The sequence below is a fragment of the Protopterus annectens genome, chromosome 1.part1 (genome assembly GCF_019279795.1).
Source record: "Protopterus annectens isolate FY-2018-M chromosome 1.part1, PAN1.0, whole genome shotgun sequence".
Taxonomy (NCBI): domain Eukaryota; kingdom Metazoa; phylum Chordata; order Ceratodontiformes; family Protopteridae; genus Protopterus; species Protopterus annectens.
Window position 1 is genome coordinate 436731563 of NC_056726.1, and position 24057 is coordinate 436755619.

At 43.6% G+C, this 24057-nt stretch overlaps 1 protein-coding gene across 1 annotated transcript in view; it reads left to right on the forward strand.

The window, feature by feature from the left end:
• RANGAP1 (Ran GTPase activating protein 1) overlaps positions 1-24057 on the forward strand; it is a 1872200-nt gene that overhangs the window by 1568295 nt on the left and 279848 nt on the right. Inside the window, exon 10 of the mRNA XM_044087098.1 lies at positions 16213-16301. Within this exon, the coding sequence (XP_043943033.1) occupies positions 16213-16301 (89 nt within the window). The remainder of the gene's footprint in view (positions 1-16212; positions 16302-24057) is intronic.

A 24057-nucleotide genomic window follows, 5' to 3' on the forward strand; every position in this document is an offset into this window, starting at 1 on the left:
AAATTAGGGCACCTGGAACTGTGTTTGCCTAATGCATTAGTTACATCACTATTCCTAATTGCTGAGCCAATGCCCTTTAATTCTGACAATTTTCGTGTTGTCTTACCTACATAAAAAGTTGTGCAAGACTGGCCCGCTGCTGCATATACCACCATATCGCAATGACGGTTGTAATATTTAGAAAGTTTTACCGTGTAGTTACAGTGGTGAAATAGATAACTAACCCCAGTTAAAATATGCTGACACACTACACAAGATGTACATTTAAACATTCTAGGAGAGTTATTCAGTGAGATATTGTTGCTTAAAAGAAGAGGCAAGTCTTTGTTTTCAAGCATGGTCCTCAAAGTCCATGTCTTTTTAAAAGTGAGCAAGGGACCATTCCCAAGAGTGTTGTGTAAATCGCTGTTGGATGAAATAATGTTCCTATTTTTATTTAACACATTTCTTATGCCTGTCATGTCTCTAGAAATAGTTAAAGGGAAACTGCAGCATCTGTCCGATGAATCCGAATTGTGTGTTGTTTTGGGAATGATGCCAGTAAGTAAGATAGGTGGATACTGCGAATGTCTAGCTGAAATAATGTAATTTGCAATCCGGCCTATCAGTTGAGCAGGGTAGTGTCCCTGCAAAAAAAGATGTTTAGGAAAAACGTCTTCTTTATTGAACATTAAGTCATCAGTCACTAAGCGTGATATTCTAATAAAGTGACTCTTTACAACATTCATTTTCATAAAGTAGGGGTGTGAGCTTCTCAAGTCCAAAAAGTTGTTTCTGTAGGTGTCTCTGCGATGAATTGTGGAAACAACTTTATTAGCAGTTCTATCCAGCATGATATGGGTGTCAAGGAAAGAAACGGAGTCACCACATCCTGAGATTTCAAGAGAAAGTAAGTCCCGACTGTGCGAAAGGGACTGAATGAATGTGTCCAGTTCAGGTTTAGAACCATGCCATGCAAAAAAGATGTCGTCAATGTAACGTGTATAAATAGAAATTTTGTGAAAGCCTGGTAAAGAAATTAGGTTTTCAGCCTCCCAGGCATTGAAATCCAAGTTTGCATATGCTGGGGCCATCTTAGACCCCCATGGCTACCCCTTTTATCTGTTGATAAACACATCCATTAAAATGGAAAAAAGGTTATAGTCCAAAACTGCTGAAATCGGAGTCATGATAATAGTGTCTGTGTTTCTTGGGGAGATGTGAGCGTATTTTTCCAAGTATAATTTTACTTTAGCCATCCCCTGGGTATGTGGAATGTTAGTATGCAATGACACCACCTCAAGAGTAACCAAAATGCAATCATGCACATTTAATTGCAACACAAACAAGTTGTTTAAAAAGCTCCAAGAATCCCGTAGGTAGAACCTGGCAGCCTGCATAATCAAGTTCAGTAAACTGTCCACAAACTCAGAAATCCATTCAGTTTTTGTTCTTTTGTTAGAAATAATATGACTAAATGGTGGGTTGTTGGGATTTTTATGTATTTTAGGGATCTCAAAAAGCTTACCTAGGGAAGGCTGTCTCACATGCATAAAAAAATATTTGTTTGTAGTGATTATTTTATGCTGTTTAAGTATAAGGAGCAAAGACTCTAACTTGCATTAACAAAATCTAACGTAACTTTGGATAAATAGTCATTATTTTGCAAATCATTTTCAGTTATTACCACATAATCAGCATGTCCCATGAGTACGGTGCCATTGCCCTTGTCTGCTTGCATAATACGTTAAGTTCGGTCTTGAGTTTAGGATTTCAGGGCTGCTGTTTCATTGCAAGTCATGTTAAACCATTTATTTTCATATTCAACAGCCACTAATTGTCTAAGATCAGTTTCACAAACATTAAGAAAAGTATGCAGAGTGTTAAAGACTGGATTATTAACACTTTTCTTTCTTAACTGGGTGGACATTGTTGTGTCATCTTGAGACATATCTAAATCAGAATCATGTGTAGTAGCACATAAGACTTTCAGATTAATTTCCTTAAATATAAACGTAGGTCTAATAGTAAGTCTTGTATGGATGCTCTCTGTGCAGGAATAAACATAAATCCTTTATTAAGTAACTGTAAATGAGAATCGGGGAAAGTTTAGTAAAATTAAATACTGTGCTTTGAACAAGATGTAACTAATCTGGAGAAGCAGATTGTGCAGAGACTGTAGTTTCATTGCTGAAGGGAACAGAAGACACAGTACTAGCTATTGTATGAGAAGTTACTATCGTAGATAGCTCCTCGTTCGCATGGGGGTCCCCAAACTGAAGAATCTCCTGTTGCCTCTGCCTCTCCCGCTCCCCATGACTTCTCATCCGGGTGTGAAGTTCTGCTGAAACTGGACTTTCTGGTGTGGAGATAAACAAGTATTAGAGGAAGTGTGAGGATGTTGATTATTAACTGGAGAAGCATTTTGAAAATTGCTTGTGGGGACAGCAGGTGCAGGAACAGAATTCCGTTGCCATGTAGATGAAGGTTGCCAGTGTGTCTCGGGTGAAAATTGCCTCTGGGGATAACCTCTGTTTAGCTGAGGTGTGAATCTTGTGTTCTGAAGAATAGGATAAAGCACGTCTGTGTTTATATTGCCAAAAATCCCTTTGTCATTTTTTGTTCCTCTGCTGTATGATAGTGGCTACAATCCTATTAATTTTTGGAGATATTCCATCATATAGAACCCTTTCATTAGGAAAGTGTATGTGTAGTTGTATATGTTCATGAAGCTTCTTAATGTAATTTTTTAAGTATGTTCATTTTGATCGAATTGTGTTTAATCAAAATCCTCAGGACTTGAGTTCCTGTCTCATTGTGTAATTGTCATTGTCAGCGGTATAAATCAGTCAGTTCAGAGTCTAACAATGAGTCGGTGGTAGTGCGTTTAGGATATTTAAACAGTCTTAATCCCTGTAGTACAATATTTGGTTGGATACAAGCTGGAAGCTACAAGTTGTCATACTCAATATTTTTATAAGACATTAAAGTTCTTTCAAGTGTAAACATCAAATTATTGCAGTCAAAATGAGGAGCAACCATATCTGTTTGGGAATCCTGAGAATCTTGCATGGATCAGTCACTGTACTGTGTAAATAGAAACGGGTTCTCGGAAACATCTGACTGTAGGAAATGCAGTACTGTAGAAGCAGTAGAAGATGCACAAGACGTGGAAGTAGTAGAACCTGAACCACTACTTATTCTACTAGAAGCCGAGCTAGTAGCTGCTGGAGATCCTGTCTAATTCCTTGTCAGTTCAGCATATTGTTGTAGAATATTTGTAGCTCTTATTAGTCTCTGTCAACATTTGAGCCAGTGAAGCAAGATGGATGCTATGAGGGTGATCTGCTGTAGTAGTATCCTCCATTACTAAAATGCGGAAAACTAGTAATGACACTGTAACCGCTAACAAATCGGAGAAAAATAAAAAGCAAAACAACTTCTATATTTAAGTATTTGAGGATACTAAAGAAATCCCAAACTAAAACGTATAATGTGAAGTTATTCAGTCTCGACATTCATTCTTCACTGATGGTTTTGGAGCCGATCCTCTGCTCCAACATGGCCGACTAGCAAGCTCAAAGTTTTCCAGTAGCTCGAGACCCAACCCCTTTTCCCACAGTGTACTGCTAGAATTACCTCAGATCTAGTTTGCCATGGCACAGATCTCTTGGTTTCCAGCATTGCTCGAGACTTTTGTGGGAATTTTCAACTTTCAGCACGTTTTTCTATTGCATCTTTATCTCTTTCCACTATTATATTTGTATAGTATTACCTAGTTTAGCAGATTTTTCTGTTTTTCCCCCTTTTCCAGTAAATCTGTAGTGCCTACCTTCGGCCTGTTGACCTTGGGCCTTTTCTTACAGCTTGTTAGATTAGAGTTGCCCTTTTTGGGCTTTTTGATATTTGGATTACTCTTGTTACTAGTAGCCTTTTGGGCTTTTTGTGCTGTATTTTTGCATTGCTGTTTGTACTGAATTAGATTACTTACTTCTGAGTTAAACTATTCTTATTTAGTTAAATAGTGTTGTTTTTTCATCTTTTGAATTTTTTTCAGGAAGTTAGTTGCTATGTATGAAGAAAGTGAAAAGTATCCTAAGTCTGGGTTCAGAAAGTGCCCAGACTGCGGACAAAACAAGTCTTTTACGGATGCCCGTGTGCAGTGTGTACTGTTTGGGTGAGGTGCACCTGCAGGAGTCATTGTAGTATCTGACACTCTTTTTCTACTCGAGTGCTTGCAGAAAAGAAAAGGAAGTTAGTTGACAGGGGTATTATTAAACACCATTTCTCAGAGGCATTGTCTGACCAGGGTGGGGCCAGCAAATCGTCCAAGTCTTCCCCAGAATCCAGGACAAAAAAAAGGGAAAAAGTTGGCAAGTGGTGTGACTTCGGCTCCACTGGCTTTGGAGCAGACAGTCTGTTCTTTTCGGACCTGGGACACTGCTTTGGAACCGGTTGCCGAAAAACCTCCCTCTCTACTTCTCCAATCGGCTCCATCGATTCACTCCTCCAGGTCTTCAGTCAGCCTGTCCGATCTGGATATGGACTGGCTGGTTCAGAAGTTCTTCAAGGCACCAGGCCTAGCAAAATTACTGTCTGCTCAGACCCAACCGTCAGAGCCCAAGACCATTACTCCTGAATTGTCTGCTCCTCCTCCGAGCCATACCAGACCTTCGGAGCCGGAGGAGGCTGACCTGATGATTGTGGATCCCTTGGAGCCGACACCTGTTCGTGTTGGCTCCATCGGCTCGGACATTTTTGGCGCCGACTGGGGACTCTAGGAGCCAACACTCTCAGGTCGGGTCCGGGGAGGATAGTCGCACGGACTTGGTGCCGACACTTCCTCTCGGGGCTTCGGCTCTGGTGAGCTCGGCTCCTGCATCGGTCTTGGAGCCCACGGCTAGGGTGCAGGAGGGGATCACGGCTCTTCCTGATCCGTCGACTCCTCTTCGGAGCCGTGGTGCATTCAGAGCCATGAGGCAAGTGTTGTCTCCTAAGGCTTCCTCATCTCCAGGTCTGGCCTCTTCCTCCCCTGAAAGTGCATGTGTCAGTTTCTGTTTCCTCTGGTCATCCCAAGCGTAGACACCCAGAGCCTCAGGTAGCCCCACAGGGCACTCCCTGCTCTTCTGAGTCCTCTCCAGAGGCTCCCCCTGAAGAAGTTCCCAAGAAGAGATTATGCAAGAGGAGGCATTTGGACTCCTCACAGGAGTCTCTAACATCAGACACCAACTCAGATGAATCAGAAGGGTCCCCTAGATCTCCCTCTGAGGACGTCTCCTTTGCGGAGATTCTTGAAATTCTTAGGCAGAGGGGTGATTGGCAGTCCAAGAGCCTTACTGAGGACGAGTCTGTTCTCCTAAAGGCGTTCGGGTCTCAACCCTACGATGAGCTTATGGATCTGGTTTCTCGTAGGGCGTGGGAGTCACCAGAATCTATGGGACCTGTCCCTAGGAGGCCTAATAAGTATATTTCTGCCCCCGAAGATGAGTTCTTTTTGACCATGGGAGTCCCTGTTGATGCCATGGTGGTGGCGGCAGCCACCAAAAAGGAAATGTCTGAGACTTCCTAGTCTATCCATCCTCCTAACAGAGAATCCAGGATCATTGATAGATATGGGGAACGCATGTTTAGTTCAGCGACATTCTCACTCAGATCACTGAACTACTTGACCCATTTTGCCAGACTGCAGAGAGATCTCCTTAAGGAGTTGGGAGATGCTCTTCAGGCTGCTGTAGCTGTGAGTGTATCCGACAAAGTTGCTCCCCAGCTTGCTACCCTTAATTCAATAGTTAACTTGTCCATGCGTCTCATATCTTAGCAGTTGATGGTTCGAGTAGAGCTGCAGGTACAGGAATTACTCTTCGTAGGCATGCCTGGATGTGACTGTGTTCCTTTGCAGAACCCTTCAAGTCTTCCTTTACAAATACCCCATCTGACGGCTCATCCTTGTTTGGGCCAAAGGTGAAGGAGACTTTGACCAGGTGTGAAGAAGGAAAGATTCTGTCTGCTGTTAGTCTGTTTTTCCTCCCCCACTTGACCCTTTCCTAAAGGTCAGAGGGGAGGAAAGATGTGGTTCCAGAAAGCCCAATGAGTCTTACAAGACATGTGGGGAGCCCTCTCCAGAGGTAGAGGAGGGGTTTACAATGGAAGATGCCGCCCTCGCGGCAAAGGGGGTCCGCAACACCAGGGTGACAGAGATCACTTCTCTGGTCAGTCCTACCAGCGCTCCTGATGGGAAGCCCGGCTGTCCTACTCTGGAGACGTTCGGGGGTCACTTTTCATTGTACCCAGAAGCCTGGCTAGATACAACAAACAGTTGGGTACAAAGTAGCATTTCCAGAAGGTATTTCCTACCGTTCTCCACCCAGCCCCTTCCCGTCAAAAAAATCCCAAACGTTCTACCCAGTCACATGGAACAAGCAACAATAGAGGTACGCCGATTGCTAGAAAAAAGTCATCCAGCCAGTCCCGGCAGACCAAACAGGATTTGGAACTTACTCAAGATTCTTTTTGCTTCCAAAGAAAACAGGGGACTGGAGACCCATTTTGGATCTCAGCAGACTCAATGAATTTGTGAGGAAAGAAAGTTCCGAATGGTCAAGCTACAGTCCATACTTCCCTTTTTAGGGAAAGACAATTGGATGTGCTTGATCGCTCTCAAGGATGCATACTACCACATAAAGATCGCCAGACCATCCAGGTTTCCGGCTGTATGCGTACTACCACATAAAGATGGCCAGACAATCCAGGGATCACCTGCGTTTCCGGCTGGGAGCCAGTCATCAATTCCGAGCTCTGCCCTTTGGTCTCACTACAGCCCCCAGAGTGTTCACCAAGTGCATGGCGGTAGTCACGGCTCACCTGAGGCGTCTAGGATTCCAGGTGTTTCTGTACTTGGACAGTTGTCTCCTTACCTCCATCACCAGGTATCAACTTCTTCAAGCGAGAGTAGCTACTCTGACACTCTGCAATGTGCTAGGCTTTATAGTCAACTTCGAAAAGTCTGCCTTGTTTCCATCGCAGCATATCGTTTTTATAGGGACAGAATTAGACACGTCAGCCACCACTCTTCATCTTCCACCAGAAAAGGTTTGTATTCTTCACCAACACATCACGTCCTTGGTATCAAAAAACAGCTCACCAGCTGCAGAGGTACTTAAAGTACTAGGATTAATGGCAGCAGCAATCTTGGCAATCCCGTTAGCAAGGATGCATATGAGGATTCTTCAATGGCTCCTATTCATGCAATGGTCTTACCAAGAACTTCCAATGAATCGCACAATCCTGATAACGAATTCTTGCAAGAAGGATCTTCAGTGGTGGTTGACGTCTCTTCATGTCACAATAGGATGTCCCTTCATGCTACCCCCTCCAGTTGCCACTGTGACCACAGACGCTTCCCTGATTGGGGGGGGCATTTTCAGGGAAAGACTGCCCAAGGCACATGGACAGATCAAGAATCACATCTGCATATCAATGTCCTGGAGATGAGAGCAGTACTTCTAGCATTGCAATACTTTTAGGACTCTCTTCCACTATGGACAATTGCAATACAGACAGACATGTCATTGGTCTGGTACCTGAACAAGCAAGGTGGGACCAAGTCTTTACCCTCTTTTGCCGAGAAGCCCTCAGAGTATTGCAGTGGGCAGTGTCATCCCAGCGCTTTCTGTTAGCAACGCACATCCCGGGCAAATCCAACATCATAGCGGACAAACTGAGCATGGCAGTTTTATTGCCCCACAAATGTCCCATCAAACAAGAGATTGCGGACAGGATTTTCCGCAAATGGGGCCAGCCTTCCTGCGACCTTTTTGCCAGTCATAACAACAAATGCAGAAGCTATTTTTCCCTGATTCCCCCGCCAGGTCAGTCCTTGAGGGATGCTCTTGTCCACGATTGGCCCCCGGGTCTCCTCTACGCATTTCCCCCTATTCCTCTGATACCCAGATTTTTACAGAAAGCAACGTCGCTGGGACGGACAGTCATCCTTATAGCCCCTCATTGGCCACGGCAGATTTGGTTTCTGTTTCTTTACCATCACATTCTGGAAGACCCATGGAATCTGGACCCAGTTCCAGACTTATTGACACATCCGTCAGGGGATCTCCATCCTTCATTGCAGACACTGAAGCTAACTGCTTGGCTGCTCCAATTCCCCGTATAGCCAGGCTTTATAATCTTTCCCATGACACTAGTCAAATTTTGTTGGCTTCCCATAAGCCTTCCACTAGAAAGTTGTATCGTAGTAAGTGGAAGAGATTTTCCAATTGGGCTTCGTACCATAATATTGACCCTTACCAAGCACCATTGTCTTCTATTTTACAATTCCAGACAGAAATTTTCAACAAAGGAGCAGCGTCTGCTACGGTGCGGGTACAACCAGCTGCTGTATCTAATTTCCATCTAGGGATTGATGGATTGAATATTATGGCTCACCAATTGTCTAAAGCTTTTCTAAAAGGTTCCTTTCACATGAGGCCTCCAGTGAAGGCTCCTTATTCTCCATGGAATTTTAATTTTATGTCATCTTGCATCATTCTTCCTCCCTTTGAGCCTGCATCATGTTGTGAGCTAAAATTTCTATCGTGGAAAACTATCTTCCTAGTAGCCATCACTTCAGCCCACAGAGTGTCAGAGCTCCAAGCCCTATCCATCAAGCCTCCTTATATGGTCTTTCATGCTGACAGAGCATCTCTCAGGACAAACCCATCCTTTTTGCCTAAAGTATGTTCAGAGATTAACATCGATCACGTCATTGAGTTGCCTGTTTTCTTCCCTAATCACACCAACAAATTGGAATATATGTTGCACAAACTTGGATGTTCACAGACAACTTAGATTTTATTTAGACAGAAAAAAAGAGATTAGGAAATTAGATCAGCTTTTTGTGTCTCTTTCTGAGGCCAGGAAAGGTAAACCAGTCGCCAAAACAACTCTAAGTGGCTGTCGGATTGTATCACTTACACCTATTCTTGTCGTAACATGCCCTTGTCTAGTAAGGTGAAGGCTCATTCAACCAGAGCGGTTTCTACCTCTTCAGCCTTTCAAGCCAGATTACCTCTAGACAGCATCTGTGCTGCAGCTACATGGTCTAAACCTCACACATTTATAACCCATTACAAAGTGGATAAGGCCTCCAGTGACGGGGCTTCATTTGGTTCTGCGGTTCTGAAGAGTGTACTTCTGTGAGCCACCCAGAGTTAGGGTGCTAGGGACACTGCCCATCAGTGAAGATTGAATGGCGGGATTGAACAACTTCACATAAAGAAGTTATGTACTCACCGTACCATTCCATGTGAGTTGTTCTATCGTGCCTTCATTCTCACGTCCCTCCCTCCTTCCCCATCCTGGCTGGCAGTTGACCTGGAGGCTGTCTTCATCCTGGTTTCTCAATGTGTCTTCATTCCTAGGCAAAATGATTATAGTATCACTATATGGCATGCAGCAAACAAGATCTGAGGTAATTCCAGCAGTGCATTGTGGGATAAGGGGTTGGGTCTTGAGCTACTGGAAAACTTTGAGCTTGCTAGTCGGTCGTGTCGGAGCCGAGGATTGGCTCCAAACCCATCAGTGAAGAATGAAGGCGGGATGGAACAACTCACATGGAACGTTATGGTGAGTCCATAACAACTTTTTCTTTCCCAGGTAAATTTATTTATTCATCCTTGAGCACTTTCGTTCCGTAGTGTTATAGAACTTCATCAGAATTAAAGTACACAGTATAAAATGACTGCATTATATATTGTAGATGCAAGAAGTCATAAAATGCGCAATACCTGTAAGCTTATTACCAAAATAAAGGTATTCGCATAGTAAAATATTACCAGACAAATAGAAACCTGTAAATAACGTTACTGCCACAGTTACAACCAATTCGTAAGCATAAAACATCAGAATATGATTGGAAACATACCTGCTTACTATAGCAAGTGGTAGGTTAAGAAGAACTGCTTAGTAAATCAGTAGTGTGATAGAAAAATCAAAGTGCAACCAATAGAAATATAGACCGTAGAAATGTAAGCACATTACCATTGCCAACGTAAAGCACATTTTAAATTCAAGAAATCATTAATCCCCGGTGCGATCTCTTTGCATCAACTCATAAGTGCTGCAGATTTTTTGCCGCAATTCCCTTTTGGGGTAGTCACCAAGAGAGGCTCTGGTTCATGTTTGGTCCTTCGGTCTCCTCTATGCTTACCCCTCATTACCTCTCATTCCAGAATCCTTAGATAGCACTTCAGCTGAAGAGTTTAGTTATCCTCATTGCTGAATTTTGTTCTTGCCAAGTGTGGTTCCCTCTTCCTTTGGTCTCATCTTCGAAATCCTTCATGTATACTTAATCTGTTCTTCATGAAGCATCCCTATATCCCAGGCCTCAAACTGACTGCATAGTTTCTCCAATTGTGTTAATAGCTAGACAACCCAGGCTTTCTTCCCCAGCCTGACAAATTCTTCTATCATCCCAGAAGTCTTCTATGAGAAAAATCTACAGCAGTAAATGGAAACGATTCTCAATTTGGGCCCTTCTGAAAGTAGTTGACTCTTTCACTGCTCCTGTACCTGCAGTTCTAGAGTTTTTAGTATCTGTTTTTCAAGAAGGTGCTAGTTTTTCTACAGTCAAAGTACAGTTAGCAGCCATTCCTAATTTTCACTTGGGAGAAAATGTTTCTTCTTTAGCTTATTGCAAATTGTGCTAGGCTTTTCTAAAAGGCACCTTTTTACTTAGGCCTTCAGTGAAAGACCTGTCACCTGCTTGGGATTTAAGTCGTTCTCCAAGGATTGACCCAACAACCCTTTTAACCATCAACCAAATCGGATTTAAAATGTTTGTCTTGAAAAATGGCATTCCTAGTAGCTATTACTTCTGCGAGGTGAGCTATCTTCCAAATCCCCTTACATTGTTTTCCACAAAGACAGAGTCACTTTACTAACCAGTCCATCCTTTTTAGCATCTGAATCAAAATTTAATCAAACAATTCATTTGCCTGTCTTCTTTCCTAATTTTTCAAATGAGGGAGAGTATATGCTCCATATTTTAGGTGTACATAGACAACTATGATTTTATCACTGCAGAACAGAAGATTTAAGGAAATTAGAGCAAGTGTTTTTTTTTTTTTCTTCAGAAGAGATTGGGATTACCGGTTTCTAAGGTTACCCTGGCCAAACAGATTACTGATTGCGTTCCTTTTGTCTGTACTTAGCAATGCCTCTCCCTATCAAATCTTCTTAAAGCACATTCTACTAGATCCATGGCAACCTCTTACACCTTTTGGTATGGAACTTCTATTCACAATATTTGTGCAGCATTTACCTGGTGTGATGTTCTTATCTTTATTTCTAATTGTAAACTAGATTTGACCTCCAGAAACAGAGCTGTCTTTGGTTCTGTAGTTCTCTGGAATATCGTTCCATGAGGGCCACCTAAGAGTCATATAGCTTGTGGCTCTGTCCTACACATTGAGGAATGAATGAAAAGGACGACTTCAGGTATTAAAGTTATGTACTCGTAACTATGCCTGTGTTATTGTCCAATTTCATTCTTCAACACTCCGTCTGACCTCCCTTTCATCTTATGGAATTACCTTGTGGATATTATTTAACCTTTTGTTCCAGGGTTTGATCCCCAGCTTTGTTGTTCTTTCCTCTTTTCTGCTCTATATTTGGTATTTGTTGACTATGGCATTGTTGGGTACAGGGAGGAGCTTGAAAGTTGAAACCAAAAGTCTAGTGCATACGTCCAAGGTTGGATCTGTAAGTCCCACATTGAGGAAAAATGGAAATCGATAACACAGATGCATAGTTATAAGTGAGTACATAACTAATGTGTCTTCATTTTCCATGACGGCCAGAGATCCCAAGCTGTCTGAGCGAGTTATCAATACTTTATATTCTTCCCAGAAACCTTTTATTAGGAGGATCTATGCTAGCAAACGATGTGGACTTTGTCTAAGGAGCTAGACCCCTTTTTGGCCCCACTTGCTGTTATTCTGGATTTCCTTGCTGACCTATTTCAAACTGGTTTAAGCTGTTCTGTCATTTAAGTTTAGCTTGCTGCAATTTCTAATTTACAGTTTGGCAGAGAAAACACACTTAACTGCTCTCAAGATTTCCAAGGCCTTTTTGAGAAGTACTTTATTGTTACATCTCTTATTAGGGACTTTGTCCCTCCTTTGGATTTACCATTCATACGAAAAGTTTTGGCCAGTCCTCCTTTAGAGCATTCATTCTCCATTCCTTTAAAGTTGCCAACTTAGAAAACCATCTTCCTGGTGGCTTCTACAGTGGTAAGACTGGTCTGTAAACTGCAAACTTTATCTTCTGTTCCCCAGTATCTACTTTTTTAGAAGGATAGGGTTACCAACAGGACTGTTCACTCCTTTCTGCCAAATGTAGCCTCTAAGTCTACTTTAAATCAGGTGTTCACTTGCCACGGTTTTCCCCAAATTTTAGTAATAAGGGTGAATATTTGCTACACTGGATGGATGTTCGTAGATTGAGGTATTATTTAGACAGAACTAAAGCCTTTAGAAAAACTAAACAACTTAGTCTCCTTTCCCAAAGCAATGCTGAGCAGGCTTGTATTAAAAACAGCCCCATCCAAATGGCTGTCTCATTGCTCTCAAGTCATACACAAAGGAAATGCAAAGTCCTTGCTTGCTCAACCTAAAAGTCATTCTACAAGGGCAATGACTACTTCTACTGGCTTTTTCTTCAGGGCCTCTGTTGATGACATTTGTACTTGGGTTAAACTTGTACCTTTGTGGATCATTTTGAGGTCCAGGGCCTCTCTTGCTTTCACCAGTCTGCAAATTATTTTTTTCATATGGCCTCTCTGGAATGATGTGTGTCTGGGGACTGTGTCCCACAGTTTGAACACTGGTGGGAAAGACATCATCTAATACGAAAGTTATGTACCTTCCTTAATAATAGATCCCTGTTGTCTGTTTACATCCACTTCAGCCTTCCTCCTATCTCCTCCTTGGGATTTTATTGGCCAGGTCAGTGGGTGACCAAGCTTTTGAGGTTGCCCCTTCAGTTCCCATGTTAAACTCTAGGAGTGGTTCTCATATATTTACTGTCTGTGTGAGGAGTAAACTCGATCAGTGGTAAATAGGGAGAGCAAGGTATAAGTAGAGTTAAGTGGAGCTCTAGAGTTGAAGTCTCTTAGAAAGGCTGGCATTGGATCGGAGTTCGGTCTGATAACCCACGGGTTGAACCAGACTGAAACAGACATGTATCTATGGACATAACATGTGTTTATTTTTCCTATTCCTCTTTGCTTAGGTAAAATTCTTCTTTCTGTTGCCTAAGTTGTTGTGCTAAAAGTTTTTTTTTGCTGTACTGTTATCAAAAAGTAGGTAACAACAACCTTTCTAAACTCATGCATATTATCCTGACATTTCTTTATTTTCCAGTTTGCAGTCTGCAGTCTGCAGTTGATACTCTTTCAGAGTTTCTCCTTTTTCTGCAATACTTTAACCTTTGCTAAGTCTCCCTAAATAAAGCCTTTTACTTTCTCCATTTTTTTCTACCATGTTTTAAAATTCTGTTTTCATTTTATTCCACTCACTAGCTATGCCTTCTAAAGTAATTTCTGTCTTCCCTAATAACCCTTGAATCTTGGCCACTATCTATTCACTTAATTCATGTTTAGCAGATAAGTAGGAAAATAGTGTGTCATTTTTACTGTAGGTTTTAGTAGTGCATGATGTAATACAAGTTTTGAATAGGTTTCAGAGCTTTCAGTTAAGCACAGATGCTGTTATGAAATATAATTTGTCTAGTGTGTCCCATTTATTGTATTTTGACTAATGTGTAAAGTGTACTAGAGTTCCTGCTGCTAAATTCACATATTACATGCCAAATATTCGCTTTCATTTCTTCAGAAATCTGCACTCTTCTGATATGCTTTCTCTTCTGGATCCCCCTGTTAAATCCTCACTACTGCAAGTCAGGTTCTAGTCCCCACCCCATAAATGATTACTATTGAAAAGTTCTCCTGAGCTCCATAATAGTTCCATAAGGTAAACATTAAATGCATGCCAGTTTAATCCTCCTTCCCTGCCATTTACCCCTTAGTACTACAAATGTGCTAAGAGTTCCTTTTTTCCCTCTTTCATCATTGTTGGTGCCCCTCTCACAAAAAGTATTACTCCCCTTTTTCTTCATTTCTGGTACTCTTCTGAATGTTCATTCTGAAATCCTTTCTTTGTCAAATTTTGGTGCTCGTTTTTTTTTTTTCCAAATGCTTCTCCTTCAGCATTATTTGCACCCTACACGTAACGTAATTCAGTACTCTACTTTTCTTCTATATTTGGAAATCCATTTACAGTCTGTTAATACTGACAAAGCATCTATTCTAGTACAAAGCTGCGTCTCCCACCAAGAGTACATGACAGTTCTTTTGAATACGTATTTCGAACTTGGCGTTTACATGCATGAACAGTAAGTATAGCATGGCAAGCTGAACTTGCAAGAAGTTCCTCCTCATCTCTTTCAGGCCAATGTCATATTTTCCCAGAATTTTCACTTCAATAAAGTAAATACTCGAAAAGAATACATTTTCAAAACTCCATCTTTTAACTTGTAGCAAAGAAGTTTATACACTTTTCAAAAAAAGTTTACCCCTCAAAATAGGAGCAGTTGTCCCAAATTAACAGCTGCACCCTCAGGCACTACTTTTTTTAAAATTAGGGTTAACCATGCTCATGCTTCTTAGAACCTGTGTTCCCACTTAAACATATTGCTGTCTGTCTTTACCTTATCTCTGTTCTCCTCCCAGGTGTAAAATTAACCTGCATGCCGTCAGGAAACTTGTAACTTTAGTCTTAAAGTATGTTCCAGCCACCTTTAAATAAACAAAGTTGTGCATTCAAGTACTAGGCATGGTGGGGAGGCTACTACTTGTATAACTTTTCATGTCCCACAGGTTCAGATTTCATTTATTTTTACTGAACTGCTTGCTGGTTTACCTTTTAAAAGTTAATTATATTGTACCTTGTACATTTCACTCACAGCACACTGTTCATACCTTTAATGAATTATTTCTTGCACTGGTATGCTGATTGTCTCCAACTAAAACCGTACACTGGTCAGACCTCTCATATTTTTATTACTTGCACCTGTTTGTCATGTCCAGTTAAAGGCAATTGCTAGTGGAAAATAAATGCCTAATAAATTTGCAAATGCAAGGACCTACAGTCATTAATGCTTGTCATAATTTTCTTTTGTTTTCTAAGCCTGTTTGCTAAAGAAACAGTTGTCTGTTTCGTAAACTAAGGGCATTAGTCTAGACATCCACCTCTTTGAAAATAGGGTAGGTTTTTTTTTTTTTAATTCTACACACACAATGATGAATAAAATTTTACACCCCCCAGCAGACCACTTTAACCTTACATTAACTTTTTTTTTTTTTTTTTTTTTTGTGTTAAAGCCCGGATACATTACAGTTAATAGAAAATATAACATGGAGCAGTTAATGACAACTCTTTCCACTTCACATTTAAGATACCTCTGTGTACTATACAGAACCACTGTTACAGTATAGCATACAGTTCAATTTTTTGTGGAAATATTGCTTAAAATTGAAGCTTTACTTTGTTACTTCAGTGTCGTCAGTTTCATCTTAAATATTAACAAATCAGTACTGGATTCATGCTTTAGAATTCTTCCACCAGTTTAACACAGTCAATGAAATTCCAGTTGTTTTTAGTCACTTCATGCAGTACTAGGATACACATGCCTAAATTACTGCTAACAGAATCGCTGCATTGCAGTTTTCTCATTTGCACATTAATTTCATGTTATTGCTAGTCTTTTCCTGATCATATTTACCTGCTAACACCTACTGTCAGTTGCTTCTGCAGAAGACCTGACAAATCAACTGATACAGTTAAGGATTGCCTGTTATTTTCTGTTTTGCTATAATGTTCATAACTTTCTTAGACTGTTTTCATTTTTTTGTGTGTTGTGAAAAGGGTGCGTTTAAAGGTGGGATAAAACTTTTGAATCCTACCAAAGTTAAAAGCTTGTATATAATTTAGTTGTTGCCCTTTATGGAAATTGTTTACTCTGCCCTATCCATCATTAATTATGGATATTTTTCAGTGCCTAAAAATGTATACTTTACTTAGGCATGTTTTTCAGTCCTTTAAATATATCCTTTGGTTTGTATAAATTTAAATGCATCCGTTTATGTAGACTAAAGAGACATTAATTTTTATTCTACAGATACTTTACTGGACAAAGCCTTTAGTTCTTCAAAATTCAATACACATATGTTTCTTACTACCCTGTTAGTTCATATGGGGTTGCTGAAGGTAAGATAATTTAACTGATTTTTACACATTTCTTGTAATGTCTGTTGGTCTTTTGATTTTTCTCAGGAAGAAATGGGTACCCTGAAAAGTTAAATGCAGTTAAAGTTCAGTCCTTTAGTGATTTGGCTTTGGTGATTGAATGAAAATTATGTCAATGTGTGTACCTAGGTCTCTTATGACAGTGTCTGTCTAAAGAGGAGCACCATTTATAATGTGAGGTGGGATCAGTTTTTTTACCAAATATTATGCTGCACTTTTGTTGCATTTAACTTGAGCTCATTTTCAGTACGTCAGATACCATGTATATTTAAGTCCTTTTCAGAGGAGTTTAGCATCAGTGGATGCGCGAATAATTATGCTGTATGTATATTTATTAGCAAACTTGGTCAACCACACTTTTGGAATTTTGGCTTGGATGTCTGCAGAATAAATGCCAAATAAGAGATAACCCAGCATTGAACCCTGTGGTACCCCAAAAGTTACATTTTTCCATTCAGAGAGGATGCAGGCATCTTTCGCAAGTTGGGATCTGGTGGATAGCCAATTTCCAATCCAATGGACAGCAGAGAGGTTTACGTTAAGTGTAACAGAATTATTCAGTAATATTAGTATATATGTAGGTGGGGAGAGTAGAAGCCTTGGCCAGGTTGAGACGGGCAGTGTGCACTAATTGACCACTGTTCATAGTCTCTGCAACCTTTGCAAAGAAGATTATTAGTGTCAGGGAACAGGGCCTTCCCTTCACAACACCAACCTGATTGGGCCATAGTTCATTTAATTAATGTTTGTCCGCAGGAAGGATTTTTGCTATGATAAATTTCATGTCTTAGCAAGTAAGACTGGTGAGGCTAATTGGCATGTAATTGTCCAGGTCTGTAGATGACTTGCCTTATGCAGGGGAGTCGCAGAGGTTGTCCCTCAATCACAAATCATCTGGATAGGTTGTGGTTAATTAGAAGCTTGGGAAGTGCATATTAGGACATTGATGAGAATGCAGCTTATTATATTGTATGGGCTGTACGAGATTATTATTCTTAGCCTTTGATAGGGATTCTGAGACTTGTTCCAAAATAATTTCAGGGGGAACTAAATTTTTGGAAATCCTCTATTTCCTGATACAAATGAAGAAAAGGTTTGCAGTTGGCTTTGGCATTAGTAGATACCTTAAGCATATATTCACCTCACTTTTTCTAATCGTGCTTTTTATTTCCTTGATATGTTTCATTCTTTCCTTTGATGTAGACAAATGGGTATTTATTTTCCGTTTTGTTGTTCAATTTTTTTAATACTGGAATGCCACAGGAGAGGTTTATTCCTGAATTTACTGTTACTTAGAGCAAACAGATACTGACTTTTCTGTGCAGACATTTAGGTGCTGGATAAAGTCTAGAGTAAGCCCATTTGTGGGGGATTGTTGGAAGCTTTGTCTTGGTCTTCTACAAGCTGAAGTAGGCTAGCCTGGAGTAGTCTGTAATAATGGTCTCATTGAGGGAACTTTTTACAACTTGGGGAATGGATTTGGTATAATGTTTAAGGTATTTTATAATACAAATACAGGCCTTGATTCTGACCTCAGGATATTGGCTAAGCTTAAAATGGTCGTCCTGGGCAGCTGGCTTAGTATTGACTTATGAACGTACTAAACTTGCTGCAGCACATTGGTGCTAACAGAGTTTGAGAAACGCAGAAAATAAACAATGTGAAGTTCCCACAAAAATATTCACAGGATCACTCAATGGCTGAGAAAGTAGCACTCATTATCTATAAAAGTAAAAACTAGAACAATTACGAGCACCTCTATGAAGGCGCAGTCGCCGGCTCAACAGTTTTCGGAGCCGTGCACCGAGCTGATATCTCAGAGCCAAACCCCAGTGCTGGAGCCAATGTGAGAGGTTTTAAAGTCTCCGATCCTTAGGTCGGTGGCTTCTTCGGCTCCTTCGACCCGTTCTTCGGAGACCCTTTCGGACATGATGTGGACCATGTGGTGTAGAGGCTCTTAGAAAACCCCGCTTTGGTCAAATTACTCTCTGCTTTCGTCCCAACTAACTTTGAAGCCTGCGACCGTCCCATTGGCTGTTACTACTCCTCCGAGGCTAGCCGAGCCTTCGGAGCTGGAAGGAGAAGATCTGATGGTTGTGGAACCCTCAGCGCTGAGGCCTGTCCCAGTGCCTTTGGCCCCGTCGACCTTGATTTCTTCTGTTCCGTTTGAAGAATCTCTGAGCCAACACTCCCTCGTCGGTTCTGGGGGGGGGGGTCAAACTGATGTGTCTGTTCCTCCCAGGGCTTCAGCGCAGATGAGCTCAGCTCCATTTTCTGGTTCGGAGCCTGTGGTCGCGGCACCAAGGAGGTTGCCGTCTTCCTCAGATCCAGCGGATTCCTTGGGTCAAGACACCGGGGCCTTCGGGGCTTTCGATGCCATGAGGAGGGTTATGTTTGCTAAGACCCTCACATCCTTGGATCTTTCCTCTTTCTCCCCTAAAGGGCCACGTTCTGTCTCTACATCGCAGGTTCCTACCAAGTGTCGAGACCCAGAGCCTCAGGTAACCCCATCGGGTGAACCCTGCTCTACTGAGACTTCACCAAATGCCCCCACTGATAAGGTCCCCAGAAAGAGATTGTGCAAGAGGAGGCATTTGGATTCCCCTCAGGAATCCTTGACATCAGACACCGGCTTAGAGGAATCAGAAGGGTCCCCATGGTCCCCCTCGGAGGATGTCTCCTTTGCAGACATCCTGGAAATACTAAAGCAGAGGGGTGATTGGCAGTCCGTTATCCCTACTGAGGATGAGTCGGTGCTCCTGAAGGCCTTTGGGTCTCAACCTTCCATCTCCTGGGTTACTCCAACCTTTGACGAACTAATGAATTTGGTCGCTCGAAGGGCGTGGGAGTCTCCTGATTCCATGGAACTGGTCCCTCGGAGGCCTAACAAATTTATCACCTCCCCCCTAGTCAGGACTTTTCTCAGAAAGGGAGTTCCCGTTGATGCCATGGTGGTGGCGGTGGCCACCAAGAAAGGGATGTCAGAAACCTCCTCTTCTGTCCATCCTCCTAATAGAGACACTAGGACGATGGACAGATACGGGAAATGAATCTTTAGTTCTGCAACATTTGCTATGAGATCGCTTAACTATTTAACCCATTTCACCCATCTTCAACGAGATCTCCTCAAAGAGCTTGGAGATGTTCTAAAGGGCAACCCAGGTGATGCTGTCTATGAGAATGTGACGGCACAGCTTAACACCCTTAATTCTATTGTGAACTTGTACTTGCGGCTCATTTCTTATGCAGCCGATAGGTCAAGTCGAGTGGCAGGTTCAGCGATAGCTCTGCGGAGACCATCTTGGATGCGCTTATGCTCCTTTGTGGAAGCCTTCAAGTCTTCCTTTGTCAACACCCCATTTGATGGCTCTTCCCTGTTTGGGCCCAAAGTCAAGGAGACTCTCACTAGGTGTGAGCAGGAGGGAAAGACTCTATCTACTGTAGGAGTCCATTTTCCCACCCCTACTAGATCATACCCCAAAGGGCAGAGAGGTGGAAAAATGTGGTTTCGGAAATCCCAAGGAGCTTTCCAAAACACATGTAGTGAACCTCCCTCCAGGGGCAGAGGAGGGGGTAATAACGGAAGACGTCACCCGAACAGCAGAGGGGGGTCCGCACAACCAGGGTGACAGGGAGCAGTTCCTTGGCAAGCCCTATCAGCGCTCCTGAAAGGAGGCCCGACTGTCCGGCTCTGGAGGCAGTCGGGGGTCACTTGGCTTTGTACCCAGATGCCTGGCTAGGAATTGCAGCAGATTCCTGGGTACAAAGCATATAGTTACCAGAGGTTACATCATTCCATTTTTAGAATCCCCTCCTATTCAAACAAGAATCCCAGACGTTCCACCCAATCTGCGGCATCAAGCAGCCATAGAAATCCACAAGCTGCTAGAAAGAGTCATCCAGCCAGTCCCAGCGGACCAGACAGGATCCGGAACTTACTCCAGGTTCTTTTTAGTTCCAAAGAAATCGGGGGACTGGAGGCCCATATTAGACCTCAGCAGACTCAACACCTTTGTCAAGAAGGAAACGTTCTGGATGGTCACGCTTCAATCGATACTACCATTCTTAGGAACGGGCAATTGGATGTGCTCTATAGATCTCAGGGGTGCGTACTACCACATCAAAATGGCCAGACCATCCAGAGATCATTTGTGTTTCCGGCTGGGGGCCAGTCACTACCAATTCCAAGCACTGTCCTTTGGTCTCATCACAGCCCCCAGAGTGTTCATCAAATGCATGGCAGTGGTTATGGCTCACCTGAGACATCTTGGATTCCAGGTGTTTCCATACCTGGACGACTGGCTGCTAACCACCACCACCAGGCATCAACTGATTCTCTCCAGAGATTACATAATCAATATGTGCTCTCAGTTAGGCATAACCATAAATTTCGAAAAATCTGCTTTATTACTGTCTCAGCATATTTCCTTTGTAGGAGCAGATCTAGGCACCACTACCACCTTGGTCAGATTTCCTCAAGCAAGAGTAATCTCTCTATGAAATCAGGTGTCCCACTTGCTAATGGAAAGAAGAGTACCGGCCTCCCAGGTTCTGAAGCTATTGGGTACCATGGCAGCCACGCTCATAGCGGTTCCTGTGGGACGGATGCACATGAGAATACTCCAATGGTTACTTTTCACCCAGTGGTCTTATCTACAGCTTCCAATGTCGTTCAGGATTCTACTGACAGATGCTTGCAAAACGGACTTTCTTTGGTGGTTGAACAGCCACCAAGTAACTGTAGGTCGTCCATTTGTACTTCCCCCCCTTCCTCAGCCACGGTGACCACGGACACTTCCCTGATAGGGTGGGGGGACTGGTTTAGGGAAGAAATGTCCAAGGTACTTGGTCAGAGATGGAATCCCATTTGCACATCAGTGTCCTAGAGTTGAGAGCGGTGTTTCTAGCATTACAGCACTTTCTCGCGACACTCTACCTCGGGAGAAGATTGCAATCCAAACGGACAACATGTCGGTTGTCTGGTATATCAACAAACCGGGGAGAACCAAGTCTTACACCTTATGCCGAGAGGCCCTGAAAATTTGGCAGTGGGCTATATCCACCGGGTGCTTTCTGATAGCAACGCACATCCCGGGGACATCCATCGTGATAGCGGGCAAACTGAGCAGAGCCATTCTGTTGCCCCACTAGTGGTCCCTCAAAGAACAAGGGGCGGAAATGATATTCCGCAGATGGGGCCAGCCTTGCTGCGACCTTTTTGCCTCCCCGATAAATGCCAAATGCAGAAGCTACTTTGCCCTGTATCCTCCACTGGGGGCAGCCCAAGGAATTCGCTCGTACATGATTGGCCCTCGGGTCTCCTTTATGCCTTTCCAGCAACCCCTCTGATCCCCAGATTTTTACAGAAAGCCAAAAGCTTGGAAAGGACTGTTATTCTGATAGCCCTGTTTTGGCCTCAGCAGATATGGTTCCCCTTCGTTCAGCAATATCAAGTGGGAGAACCTTGGATTCTGGACCCAGTGTCAGACCTTCTGACTCGCTCGTCGGGAGTTCTCCACCCATCTCTTCACTCCCTCAAACTGACAGCTTGGCTGCTCCACTTCCCAACCTAGTCAGGTCATATAATTTGTCTTCCGCAGTGCAACATATTCTAGTTTGTTCTCATAAAGTCTCCACCAGGAAAGTGTACAACAGTAAATGGAAGCGGTTTGTTTCTTGGGCTTCTCAACATGATATTGATCCCTATGTCACTCCTTAGTTCTTGACAGATGCCACTGTAAGGGTTCAATTGGCTGCAATATCCAACTTTCATTTAGGATGCGAAAACTCTAATAATCTGAAGTAGTTACTTCATTTGCTCTGCAACCTGTGGGTATCGGATCCGATCTCGGATCCGTGCCGGCAGCTTTCCAAGCTACAAGATCCGAGCTCCTAGCTCCTTCCCCCTACCCATAATCCCCTGCTATGTGCTACATTACCTCAGATCGTTTTTTGCCGCGGCTGAAGCAGCTACTTTTGAAGAGCTCCTTGGCTTTTGGTGAGATTGAACCTTTTTCTTTGTAAAAAAAAAAAAAAACTTTCTTTTTGTGAGTGTTTAGTTTTCTTGGGTTAGTTAGCGAAAGTGTAGTTACTTAGGTACCTTTGTTCCCCCCTTTCTAACTAGTATTGTTTCTGTTAGTTCCCGCCTTTCACCCTCCCCCCCTTAGTGTTTGGGTGTGTTTTTTGGTGTGAGTGGTGTTATGGCTAAAGGGCCTAAGGCGGTGTTCTCAAAGTGTACTGAGTGTGGCCATAAGCTTTCGCCGGCTGATGGCCACACTCAGTGCGTTTTATGCTTGGGGGCGGCCCATTTGTCATCGGCCTGCACAATCTGCGCGGCCTTTAATCCCCGAGCTATTAGGGACAGGAAGAACAAGCTGATCCTGGCGGGCTTGTTGCCTCAGGAATCAGTTTCTTCTTCCTCCCCCTCTCAGGCACAGGCTGTCTCCACAGCCCTCGTGCCTTCTGGGCTCCCGACTCAACCTCCCTCTTTGGGTTTGAGTTCGGGGGATTCAGGTACCTCCACTACGGTGGAAAAAAGGCATAAAGACAAGGGACATAAGTCCCACAAAAGGCGGGCTGAGACTCAACCTTCAGCCCTGCCGTCTAAGCTGACTAAGTCTCCCTCGAGGGGCTACAGATCCTCCCCCTTTCGGCTCCGTTCACCTCGTTTTTCTCCGCAGCTGGAGGAGGATCGGTCTCCCTCGAGGTCATCGAGGCGACCCTCCCAGCCCGCCTCGACGACTTCTTCAAGATCAACAAGAAGCCTCACTGAAGCAGATATGGATCGGATGATGCGCCGATTCATCCAGACCCAAATGCAGATGGGGGTGCTCTTGCCCCCCCCCTCTGGGGGGGAGTGCGGCCCCCATATTTGCTCCGATTACTCCTTCTCCGACCCGTTTTTGGGTCTCAGAGTTATCGGATCCGGGCCCATTCAGAACCGGGGATTCGTTGGCGCCGATAGCTCCGATCGCTTCGACGCCGACTGTGCCTTCGAGTGTCGGATCCGAGCTCTCGGGGCCGAGGGCTGAGCATCGGATCCGGGGGAGCTGGTGTGTCTTCGGCTCTATTGGGTTCGGCGCACACCTCTCTCTCGGCTCCGGCTGCATCGGCTCCGACCCCGATACCTACCTCGGAGCCGAGGAGATTGCTCTCGGAGCCTGGCGAGAGTAGCTCTCCTTCGGCTTTTGAGGTTGTGGAGAGGGTACTGTCGAGGACCTCCAGGTCCCCGGTCCGGGCGTCAGATCCTCCCGTACCCCCGCTGCATGTGGGTCTATCCTCCATCATCCGACCATCGGGACAGCCTGCCCAAGCCCTCCAGTTGGTTCCCTTAGAGGAACAGGACCCCGTTGACGAGCCCTCTTCGGACAGTCCCACCGAAGAGGTCCCTTGAAAACGTCGGTGCAAGAGGAGGCACCCGGACTCCCCCGAGTCCGTCACAACCGACACAGATTTAAAAGAAGGGGAAGGTTCCCCAAGGTCACCCCCCCCCCACCCGAGGATGTCTCCTTCAGAGACATCATGGAAATGTTGCGTATTAGAGGGGGGTGGTTTGCCCAAAAACCTTCCGCAGATGAATCCATGTTCCTGGATGCGTTTGAGGCAGGCCCTTCTACCTCCTGGGTGTCCCCCCCCGGCTGACCCCCTGGTAGACCTCATTACTACCAGGGCGTGGAAGGAGCCCAACACCGTGGAGCCTATTCCGAAGCGACCCGGC